Genomic DNA, 12,893 nt, shown 5'->3' on the forward strand with positions numbered 1-12,893 from the left:
TAAATGTACTTCGTTAATGATGTTTAGGATATCTCCAAATGACCAACCACATCTCAGACCTGTTCAGTGATTCAATAACTTAAATTAAATGGTGATTAAGTCTGATTCTCCAGCTGCAAGGCATCTAACATATTTGCATTTAATGGAACAGTGCAGCAATAAAAATACATTCTGTGGAATACCATGGTTTTTTCTAACCTTAGAGCTACTTAAATGGAAATAAAAAGGACAAGATGGTAAGGTTATCTGGGACGTAGATACTAATTAATTTACATGATTTTATTTAAAAATGAAAAGTTGGTGCTGTGCTGTAGGTCAAATCCAAAGTCGATGGAGTAGCATCATTAACTGCTGAAATATTTGAATAATCAAGCACTCTGAAAGGGATCATACATCACAAAGGTGACACATCTTTGCTAATCAAGTACATTGCAATGACAGGTATTTCACTCAAGTAAACATTTTCACGGACTTTAACTTTAAATGGAGCGTTCCTCTACTAGAACACTGATGCTTGAATCTATTTTCCAGCATGACTCAATACTGAGCTCACTGTGGGATTATTGAATTGAATAAATATGATACATTCTGTATTTATTGTTATTTAATTTATGGAGGGAACATCTTTAACGACTGAGAATGCCTTCGTCAGTGTCAACAATATAAACTTAGAACCTTGAACACATGTCCATCCTGCAACAGCTCCTTCTGTTGGTCAACAGCATGGTTGCAACGTTTGAACAGTCGGCTATTCATCCCCCACTGAGACGCCAAAGCAGAGCTGCTGTACCTGCAGATGGTGTGAAAATGACTCACTGGTAGAGTAGATGCACCAAGAATGACAACAGTATTTCTTGGCAGTTGTTTAGCCGGAATGCACGTTACAGGAAAAAGACAATGAGGGAAGAAGAACTCACCTTGCAGCATCTGTCCAGAAGAGCCGCCAGCTTCAGGCTTCGTTTAATCTGCGAGTTTGGACAACTGCCTGAGCAGGTTCAGGCAGAATACACACCTCTCACTTGCTCTCGAGGCCCTCGGCTCAAACAGGTTTTTCATCCTGAGTGAAGCTCTCCTCGCAACATGTCAGACAACTGCAGAACAGTGTGGGTGTCTCTCAAAACCTGCAACTGGAAGGAGTCTTTCTGATTATCTGCCAGCTCAGAGGATGATACAGTGCTGTCGTAAAACACATTTTACAACAGATGACCAAAATCTACAGTGTAGTGTGGGGCTTTATCCAGGAATTGTGGGTGATTTTTCTCTTAAGTTTGTCATTTAGTACTGACTGTCTATAAAATCCATGTTTTTCTTTTGTTTGTTATTTTTTGTCTTTATTTGAAAAGGGACAGTAGAGATACGGCCAGGACATGCAGGGGGAGAGAGGGAGAGGGATGAAGTGCAACAAAGGTCTGTGGCTGGATTCAAACTGTGGACGTTGTGGTATGCGCCTTAACCGGTTGGCTGCTGGAAGCCTAAAACCCATCAATTGCCAGCTGCGGCAGCAACGCTGATACTGTCTTATTGTGAGTGAGTCATTATGGCAAAATGTGGTCCTGGAGAAACCAACTGAGAAACCTGCTGAAGAGGTTTTCAGTACTTTGCCAGGCGTTTTAATTTATGTCTGTCAGTCTGTCGACAAATATCGTCACCGCAATGGCATCACAACCGTGCAAGATGCAGTTGTGACACTTTACAGGTGCGTAGTTGAGATCAAAATGAAGGATATGTTTGGATGTGTGTGTGGTCCAAGCAAGGGCGCCGGAAGTAGGGGTGTAGGAAGTGGGCCCCTGGCCTGATTTGGCATCACAACTGGTGTGATCCCATCGCAAGATGGTCTCTAGTTTCTATTACTGTAACATTTAAGCATTTTGTAACACTTACTTAGTGCAACAAGGAAAGGTTGGAAGAACATGTATGTATACAATGAATGTTGACTTTAAGAAAATGAATTAGTTTAGATTATTACATTTATTTGACCATGTACAAAAACAATCTCATACAAGGAGAAGAGATGTACAACACATTCAGCTGCAAGCTAATTTCCATCTGCGGTGCCTGGGCAGGTGGACACGAACACAAACTACTAAGCAGTTTAAAAGGTGCAGTGTGTAAGATTTGGCGGCATCTAGCGGTGAGGTAGCAGATTGCAACCAACTGAAACTTCCTCTGTGTGCCAAGGGTGTAGGAGAACTAAGGTGGCCGACGCCAAAACACGACAACCCTCAAAACATGAAAACGTATAATGGTCCTATCTAGAGCCATGGATTAGTTTGTCCGTTCTGGGCTACTGTAGAAACATGTCAACCAGCTCCTTGAGGAGGACCTGCTCCGTATTTAGATATAATATACTTATTCATATTATATTCTTTCTGTCAATAGATCCTCCCAAATGCTACACACTGTACCTTTAATACAAATACAAGTTTGAAAGTCCACATGCTTTCTTAAATAAGCCTAGAAATGCAACAAAGGCAGTGTATAGAAAAAAAATATATATATTTTAGAAAATGTTGGGACCAAAAAATACATAATAAAAAATCCTACAGGAGCTGAAATCATCTGAGATAGCAGAGAAATCTTCCCTATTTAGTCAAAATATCACATTAACACCAGATATAAGAACTAAAGACACTCCTATTCTTAAATATTAAACTTCTGTGTATGTAACTCTAACAATACCTGAAACCTGGAATTTCCGTTTTAATGATAAACAATGAACAGTTAATAACAATAACAACAGTTGTTTAAGACCGCTGACTTGAGACTGTTTTCCTGAAGTTTGACTCTTCAAATAAAATCAGATTTGTGCCTTAAAGACATTCTCATCCTGACTTAATCTTTAGTGTGCTTTGCCTCTCACAGTCACAGGTGACACAAGACATTATAACCAATCGGTATTTGAAGTACACAGCAATACAATACAGCACAAAAAAACAAAAAACATAACAGTTTAACATCGTTTAATGATGTTAGGAACCTTCATAATCCAGGTGTGGCATCATCCCCTTAAAAACCCTTAACTCTTCAGTCACTGGGGTCCTTTGAAATGAGGTGTGTCTTTCTGTGATTCACAGAAATCCTGACGTTTCCACTGAAGTTACCGAGACAAAAACCAGGACTCTCCTGCGTCGTCCAAGATCAGACGATATTAGGAGACCTGGAGCGCAGCAGCTGTTCAAGGAACCATCATTCGTTTTCACAGGAAGTGTTGAAGGCGAGTCCAAAGAGTTGTTGCGATGTGGGCGTGTTGCATACTGGGTTTCAGTGTGAGAAGACAACTGGGAATCTTTCTATTACTCGCAGGCGATTTTGCCGTCAAAGCTGGAGAGTGCGATGGCAAAGGCCTGCGTGGCACACATCGGGTAGTTGAAGTCCAGCGTGAAAATGTCATCCGCTATTCGTCCAAACTGCATCACAATGTAGTCCACTGAAAAAGGCAAGGAATTGTTTCAATAGGTAGGTAGATAGATAAGCAATAATATATATGAATTGGTTTCAACTCAAATATTATAGGATCATATCAATGAAAGTTATTAGTAATGTAAGACGACTACGAGCCCACAGCCGGCAGCGCATCACCGCTTACATCTAAATAAACTCAGACACAAGAATAACAACAACAACACAAATACTTGATTAGGTTTAGCAAACAAAACTAAAGAGGAAGTACATCCACCTGATCAATCTGTGTTATCTTACAAGGTTTTAACTCTTTGTGAGGTTCCGTGTTTGGTATTTCTTGGTCTACCAACATCTAGTTGTGAAGACAGACAGATACTCACAGTCTTTGCTGTGGACTATCTGGAAGTTCTTGATGGAGGCCTGGGTGACCCTGCCGTTGAAGTTGAGCACATGAGATGCAGTTTCGTCACTCCACACCGGTGTCTTGTTGTGAAGCTCGATCAGATTTTCCGTCCTTCTATTCTGGTGCTTTAGCAACAAGCCGTCACATTCCTGAGAGGATTTGGACAAAACATAAGTCGGGAAAACAACAGCAAAGCGTAGCAGTATTTTGTGTTGCTCCCATAATAAACAAGACAGCATATCATAAAACAAGCTGTGAGCCGTATGGATGTATTCTGGGATGCCTGTCTTTGAGTCATCTGATGGTTTCACACACAAGAAGTAAAGATATCCAGTCTGAGAAGCCTGCTTGATAATCCTAATTACACATTTTTATATTAATACCAAATGATGAATTGTAACACACAGTAAGACCCCGGTGAGCTGGTCTGTTCAGTATGTCATTGTGTTCATTTTATGTTCTACTCCAAGAGATACAAATAAAGTGAAATTCGTACATTTCTTGGTCGTAGAGGTACTCGCTCGTTGTCCTTGTCCATTCCTGGGATGATAATCGTCATCCTTCTGGGTCCCTTCATCCCCAAGACATTTGTTTCCTGATGACAGAAATAAGGAAAATCAGGATTGTACCACTTTGGTTTTTAAATACTGAACTGTATTCATTTAATTCAACGAAGATTATCTTTGATGAGCTGTGTAATAACTTACGTAGATGATGCCGGCTAGCTCCTGCCGTGCATTAGACATGTCTGGAAGAGCTCTCTCTGGATTCAGAGCGTTGTCAAATACGGTGAACTTAGTCCCCATTAAATTGGACCTAGACAATATAAAAAAAACAAAAAAGTAAAAGAGTCCTTCCACATTTGGTACGCTACTTTTTGAAGTAAAGTTAAATTAATAATTTTCGCAATGTACCTCAGCTTTCCAACAAAATTCTCTCCACCTCTCGATAGATCTGTGGCATCGATGGAGATGAGGTAATTTGAAGTTGCGCATCTCTTTCTTTTCCTGCCGGCCAACAGGAATGTCTAGAAAGAAAAGACGAGAAGACGAGTAGTCTAGTTAGATTTTAAAAAAAGAAAACAATGTGATGTATACAAATCCCTGAATGTACACACGAGGACTCGTCATTGCCTGACCTTCTTTGCGTTGTCGAGGTGAAGGTAATACGTTGGGTAGAGGCTCTTGTCCATCCCTCTCTGGTCTCGAGTCACTCTGCATTTGATGGTCACGCCCTGCGGAGCCGGCTCCATCACAAACTTCTCCAAGTCGTCAAACTCAATCTCAGGTGACGGAGACCTCTCCTGGTCAAAAATCAGTAATAAGTTCAGGTTTACTCTGTCACACTGAAGTTCAATGTTGTCCGTGTGACATTTCACTAAAATGTATTTTTTGATTTAAAAGTGAATTGGGAGATTTGAGATACCTTTTTCTTCTTCCCTTTGCCCTTTTTCTTCTTAGATTTTTCTTCTTTTTCTGAGTCGGAATCATCACTCTCTTCTGCCTTTGCTTAAATATACAACAAAGATAGTTAGATACTTGTCAGTGACTCAAAAGTAGAATGAATGTACTGGTAAACATGCCTTTCTTCTTTGTTTTCTTCTCTTTGTCCTTGTCTCCTGATGTTTGGAACATGGATGCTGAGCCGGCGGACGATTTCTTCTTAGATTTGGTTGACTTTGTCTCCTCTTCACTGTCATCACTGTCTGATTTGGCAGCTGCTCAGGAGACACACGTAAAGATAAGAATTTCATAAATCTGCGAGAACTGTTATCAAGCAATAAACCACACTGTCTATTGTCAGCTAGGATGAGAGGTTTCATGTACAATAAAGGAGGTTAAACAGCTTAGGAAAGAGCCAACCATAATGTTTTGACAGTTCAAAATGTAATCACCTTTCTTCTTGCTTTTTGAGTCTTTTTCTTCAGTTATCTGGAACATCGACGCTGGTTCTTTCTTCTTGTCTTTCTCTTTTGACTTTGACTTTTTTTCTTTTCCATCAGAATCTTTGTCCTCTGAAAATTGAGAATTCAAAAAATGTTATCCGTCCTTGAATGTGATACCAAACATGGAGAATTATGTGAGCACACACGAAGGAATTTAATCGGTTTCATTTTTCAAAGGCAAATAATGTAAATCTCATTCCTTTGTGTATTAGACAGTGATACCGGGACAGACTCGTAAGAGCAGCATTTAGTGTGTGCTCAGTTTGAAATTTGCTCTCCCTGTTTCTTCCTGCTGTTTTGTATAATTCTGAGCACTTGAGAAAGTGAGAGGGACTCAAACTTCCCCAGGACCGGCCCACATCGGACTGCTAGGTTTATGTTTCGGTCATATTGTTTTAAACCAAGGGGAAAGCTGACGAAGCACACTGGAAGGTAGACTGACATCACTGGCAGATATTTGCTCTGCTATCACTCTGTGTTTACGTGCACATGGTAGAAAATAACCGAGAGCACTTAACTTGGACGATCGAGGCAAAAGATGCCAAATTCTTCACTTGTGTCCTCAAAACCTTGTTTACACTCACGATACTGTCAACGCTCACTCTTTAAACCTGCTCCTCAAAGACGAATCCGTCCAAACATGAACTCATATATTGACTTGCTGACTGATTGCTGCTCAAAGTGGTGCCTGTATAGTTTTGGGATAAATGGACTAAAGGAATTGAAGACATGTGGTTAAATATCTGCTTAGGTAAGCACTTAAGCATCGCACTAATTTCTCAAAATATGTCAAGTCACTGGTTAAAATAGCCTTGACTGGTTTAGTCTAAATGTTAACTAGTCATACTTTTTCACCTTCTTAAATGAAATAATTGAAAAGTGTTTTTTCAACAGCTGAACAACTTCTTGGCTGTAAATAACTGTTTGGATGTCTTCCAGTCAGGCTTACGACAGCACCACAGTACTGAAACTGCTCGTTAAGGTTTTCAACGTCATCCACTTAAACACAGACAATGGCAGAATTTCACTCTTAGCATTACTGGATCTCAGTGCTGCATTCGACACGGTCGACCATGACATACTACTAGAAAGACAAACAATTTGGGTGGGACTCTCTGGCACAGCACTTAACTGGTTTGAATCCTACTTGAAGGACAGAGAATACTTTGTGTCTGTAGCTAATTACACATCAGAGCTGACTAAAATGATATGTGGTGTTCCCCAAGGTTTGATACTGGGGCCTCTTCTGTTCAACATCTACATGCTTCCACTAGCTCAGATTATGGAAAACAACAAAGTGTGTTATCATAATTATGCAGACAACACACAAATCTACATAACTATCACCAGGGGACTATAATCCCATACAAGGGCTGGGTAAATGCATTGAACAAATCAACAACTGGATGTGCCAGAATTTTCTTTAATTAAACAAAGATAAAACAGAAGTAATTGTTTTTGGTACCAAGGACGAACGATTGAAAGTCAGCGCTCAGCTATGGATTCAGACCTCAACCTGAACAGCCATATCAAGACAATTACAAAATCAGCCTACTATCACCTGAAGAATATATCAAGGATTAGAGGACTTGTGTCTCAACAGGATTTGGAAAAACTTGTCCCTTCATTTATCTTCAGTAGACTGGACTACTGTAACGGTGTGTTTACAGGTCTCTGTAAAAAGTCAATCAGAACGCTGCAGCTCGAGTCCTCACTAAGACCAAGAAAGTGGATCACATCGCTCCAGTTCTGAGGACTTTGCACTGGCTTCCTGTCCAACAAAGAATTGACTTTAAAATCCTGCTGTTGGTTTATAAAGCACTGAATGGTTTAGGGCCAAAATACATCTCTGATCTGCTGCTACCTTATGAACCATCCCGAGCCCTTAGGTGGTCTGGGACCGGTCTACTTTCTGTTCCCAGAGTCAGAACTAAACATGGAGAAGCAGCATTCAGTTTTTCTGCTCCACATATCTGGAACAAAGTCCCAGAAAGCTGCAGGTCTGCTGAGACCCTCAGCTCCTTTACATCAAGACTGAAGACTTTTCTGTTTGCTGCTGCCTTTAATTGAACCAGATTCAAGGATATTAATAATAATTTACTACTGTATTTTATTTCTTACACTGCTTTTTAGTGTTTTAATGAATGTTCTGAATTGTTTTTAAATCTCCTTTTCTTTTGCCTTATGTTTTGATGCTTTTAATGGTTTTATGTGAAGCACTTTGAATTACCTTGTTGTTGAAATGTGCTGTACAAATAAACTTGCCTTGCCTTCAGCTAACTATACAGTGACTAAAATACAAGTCTGAATTCACAAACATAAATACTGTTATTGTAAAAGAGACTAATACAAAAAGATAATACCATAGCTACCATAAAATAGGCTTCCAATATAATAAAATCCATTTCCATGGTGGCAAAAAACTTGAGCACCTGGCTTTTCTTTTACTCTACAAAAGTAGCAAGGAGCCACAAGCTCAAGTTGGAGCAGGTATTACTGAAATGACTGATGGCTGATCTGAAGTGAAGAAAGGTTAAGTTCAGCTTAGAGGCAAAAGCTCTGGAGACGATCCAACCAAAGTAATAGAAAAGAGCAGCAACACTCTGGGCTCTATCATATCGTAAAGCAGTGTTGAAGTGACAATCTAGTTGCATCTCTGCGGTTAAGCAGTTGATTTTAGCTCAAGTCAAAGCAATAATGAGATTCACACATCAAAGGTTGTCCCTGCACACACTGTAAAAGACAAGTGCGTCATAGTTTCTTTTTTCAAAACGAATACTTAATGAGAGATATAAATCTTTAATCTGATGTACTGGATGAATATCTCAGGACTAAACTGGTCTACAGCCATGCTACAAGAGTCTGTGAGGCTGTAAGTAGGCACAGCATAGACTGTAAATAAGAAGTGGATGTTGGCACCATGACGTCACACTTTGGTTTGGGGACTGTCGAGTTGACGCCTCGAGTTTTGCATTTTAGCCGTAGCCATCTTGGTTTATTGCAACCAAAAGTGACACGAGAGAGTAGAGTTAAGTATAACTGAACGCCGAATAACACATTTTCTAGGTAAGCAAAATGTTACAATTAACTTTCATGAACTAAAAATAACACTGTGAAAGGGTAAAAGTTGAAGGATGAAAACAAACAACTCCCAGACAGGACAACGCCCTACAGCATACCCTGCTTTATGGTCCATTTACTCTAAATGGACCATAAACTACTAAATGAACATCCAGCTCTATTGAGAAGACTTGGACTAGTGACTGAGACCACAAACTCATCTTCAGAATGTTTTCTGAGGTAATAAATCAAGTGAGATGTCGAGTCATTTTCTCATAGACTTCTATACAAAGAGATGTATTTTTGCAAGTCGCCCCCTGACAATTAGAAAGAAGGCACTTCCCATTGGCTTCACCTTTCAGACCCAGAGGTTACCGCGTGAGCCACTGCACTGCTTTGAGCTAAATGCTAATGTTAACATACTAATGTTGGTGATTTTTTCACAGATTCAATGCTGACCATGTTTACCATCTCAGTTTATCGTGTTAGCATGCTAACATTTTGTAATTAGCACTAAACACAAAGAACCGCTGAGCATGCCCGGCGTGTCATCAGTTTGGCAGATATTTGGTCATAAACCAAAGTATTGGACAAATTAAAAATGTTGACTGGATGATGCCAGTTGATGAAAAGTCAGAGGTTATCACCAAAGTTATCACAATTCCCCCTGATGGGGAACATGGATATTAAACCAAATATCAACCTCATGGTGGAGCTACAGGAAAGCTCAGGGAAGAACTCATCCTCTGGGGACCACGAATGTCTGTACTAAATTTCATGGCAATTTATTCTAAAGAGCTTAAGAAATGCTATTGGGCCCTACAAAACAGCAAAACGTCCTCTTTCAACTCCAACTGACACTAAAGTGGAGAAAACTACGGCTTCACATCTCAGCTGAAAAAAGACTCAAGGTTCGCTGAGACATTCACAATTATTCCTCACCAGAGATATAAGTTTGTTGGCAAAATCTGTGTTTTCTAATTATGTTTTACTATTCAACAATTTGAAAAAAAAATATATAACTTTCTCCAGATCTCCTGCACAGTAAAAAGGCCACAGGAGTCTGGCCAAACACCTTTGTTTGTTCATTGTTAACTAAAGCAGAGTAGTAGAATTAAAAAGATTGTCAGGATTTGACTGTTGTAACAACATGTTCCCCAGCTGATCGCTTCAGGGCAAGCTAGTCCCTTGATTAAAGTGTTTTGTTGCCTCTGCTATGAAGTCAGTGTTTCCACTCACTTTCCATCACATAATAAAATCATTTAATCCTCTTAACAACATCAGGCTGGTCTCATAACGGTTGTTTAGATCACGCTGCTAATGCCTTTACAGAACCGTTTTCCTGCTTCTTGCCGTACCTTTAGATTTGGATTTCTTTTCTTTGGCAGACGTTGTAGATGGAGAGCTGTCCTTTGTCGTCTTTTTCTTAGCCTTTTTTTTGGAGGTGTCTTCATCATTGTCATCGTCGTCGTCGTTATCCGAGCCTGAACCTGCAGCGATGTAAAACACATTCAGTAGTATTTTCATTTCCAAAACATATTTGATTAATCGTCTCACAGGTTTTCACATGCCACCAATGACGTACCTTTCTTCTTTTTTGGAGCACTTTTGGCTTTCTTTTTTGGCTCTTTCTCTTTTTCTTTTTCCTTTTCTGGTTCGTCTTTATCTTTATCTGGTTTCTTTTTCTTCACCTTCTTTCCATCTATAATGTGGATGAGGAAACAACAGTTAACCAATGTGGTAGGATCAGAGTAGAGAGAGAGACGTTGGTATCTGCTTTCTTCGTAGGAAATGCTTAAACTATCATCGTCATTTTAAAGTTCCTCACTTTGGATGGCAGGACTCTCCTCGTCGGATACATCTTCAAGTTTCTTAGTCTTTGCTTTTTTGGGCTTGGCTTCTTTCACAGTCGTCTTGGCTTCTGTTGTGCCATTTGTCTCCTCTTTCTTCTTTTTTAGCTTCTAAAGATTTCCTGTCAAAATTAAAAAATCAGATTAGAGGCTCACGGAAGAAGGACACGAGAGCAGAGTAAAGAGGACATGGACTGGAGACAAAATAAAAACTGGGGGGAAAAAAATATATCTTGGAATAATCACGAAAACTAAATCCATTCAAAGATCTTCATAATAATAATAACTCACCATTTCAAAGACAGATGTGCAGAGGAGCCGAAAGAAAAGAAAAGAAGAACTGTATTGTTACAACTTCTGCAGCTATTAATATTGTTGTTCTAGTATAACATAGAACTTGTTGTTTTTTTCTCCAATGGTTCACATTAAATATTATGAAGAATATCCTCACATTAGTGCAATAACACATTCATAGTGTCACAGCGAATGTAGTAATAAGAGCAGCTACAGGTAGGAACAATGATGCACGCAAACTGAAGAAGTACCTCTTTGATAACACAGGTTCGTAACACATGCAAAAAAAAGAAGTTACACAACTTTTTAATGGAATTTGCTCAAGCCTCCTCCTGAGTACGAAGAAAACAAATCCATCACAATCACAGTGAATCAAAAAACACACTTTACATCACACATATTAGAGGACACAAAATGGCAGGTCAATCACTTTATGAAAGAAATCATTGAGGTACAGCCGGGGAGGAGGATGTATGAATACATGAGATAACCACTGAGAAAAATATAAGGAGAGTCAGAAAATGTAGCTATTGAATCTTTCTTAGAGCTCATTCTGTTATTCTGTTTCTAAAATAAACTGTATTCTGTGTATATTCAGTCTAAATGTAAACCTTCTCTCCAGGTTGCCCGTCTTTCTTCATCGCCTGCAATATAAGCTTTCACCTTGGCCGTCTAGACACAAGCTTAAGGTGAAGTCTAAAGGTGCTCAAACCCCTGAACCTTAGTCCACCTACATGTATTTGTCTATATGAGGATTTTCATATAATGTGAAATAATCAAATGTATCCATGTTAGAAGTGTGAGGACAGGAACAAAGTGTCACTGAGCCGAGACACGGAGGAGGTCAATGTGATTGCGTAATGCAGAGACAGCAACGGTAATCCTATTAGATGTAGATCCTGCATCCATGGACGTCTATTTGTGTTCTCACACAATCCACAACTCACACTTATGGCAGCACATTTGGCATTTGTCACATCGTAAGGAATTGTTGTGTTAAAGTTGTCAAATGCCATTTTTCCACTCTACCCAAAGGAGCGATTGAACATTAATCATTTTTTGTGGAATCCTTCAAAGACAACTTTAAAAAAAATAAATGTTACAGAGCCACATAGGGAGCAGTATGTGGGTCAGATGTTGTCAACATAATCATTCCTCTAAGTGTCTTTGCTTCGGATATAAATAACTGAAGTATTCTACATCACAAACTGAACATACTCGTGGATGCTTTGTACCCCAAGCCTAAATTCTGCATTTGTAGTCCAACTGTAAATATTGAAATAAAATAAATAAATAAATAAATATTGTTGTATGAAAAAAAGTTAAAGTGTTATTCAACTCTTATTAAAAGTACCATTTATCCCATCTCTCTCTCTCTCTCTAAATATAATTTCATGTCATCACACACACACGAAAGTTAATAAAAGAACAATCTACAAAACCACAACCCCACCCTTTTACCTTCTCTGCAGACATGGCGAGGCCTCTGGCTTCAGCTCTACCACTGCTTTTCTTTGTAGCTTAGAAAATTAAAAAAGCAGGCTTCTCAGCAGAGATAATGAAAGAGTAAGAAAGCCCTGTATTCACTGAGTCTCAATCAGCAGAAAGTTGTTAATAGGATTTATGTGTAAAGCCATCTGCTCGGTAGAAACACGTCAACGGGAGAAACCAACAAAGGCTCTGGAGGAGGGAGAGGACTTGTTTATCATGCGTGGCCACTATCTACAGACCAAAAACTCATGCCTGCATCGTGGATACTCATGGGAGCTTCAGCACAGCTGTAACAAGAAGTTTGTCCTTTTGTCTTTTCCGCCTCATTTAAATAAAAGATTTACCTGAACTTGCAGCTGCTGGGCCGGCGCAGAATCCTCAAGCTCATGAATCCTGAGGCACAAACAAGTAAATGTGTATGTTAGTAATGAAATGTAATGATAATAGT

At 39.4% G+C, this 12,893-nt stretch overlaps 1 protein-coding gene across 1 annotated transcript; it reads right to left on the reverse strand.

Annotated features, from left to right (window-relative positions):
- Positions 1–3,293: 3,293 nt before the first annotated feature.
- On the reverse strand, positions 3,294–12,430 carry LOC306694136 (tubby protein homolog; the record flags this gene model as incomplete). The annotated part of the gene is made up of 13 exons (XM_079156862.1): positions 3,294–3,427; positions 3,783–3,954; positions 4,302–4,400; positions 4,513–4,621; positions 4,720–4,832; positions 4,944–5,108; positions 5,231–5,313; positions 5,376–5,522; positions 5,700–5,819; positions 10,169–10,300; positions 10,396–10,512; positions 10,639–10,771; positions 12,416–12,430. 13 exons carry the CDS (start codon positions 12,428–12,430, stop codon positions 3,294–3,296), a joined length of 1,539 nt encoding a protein of 512 aa, XP_079012988.1.
- Positions 12,431–12,893: the final 463 nt, after the last annotated feature.

Source organism: Pholis gunnellus, assembly GCF_910591455.1.
Source record: "Pholis gunnellus genome assembly, chromosome: 3".
Taxonomy (NCBI): Eukaryota; Metazoa; Chordata; class Actinopteri; order Perciformes; family Pholidae; genus Pholis; species Pholis gunnellus.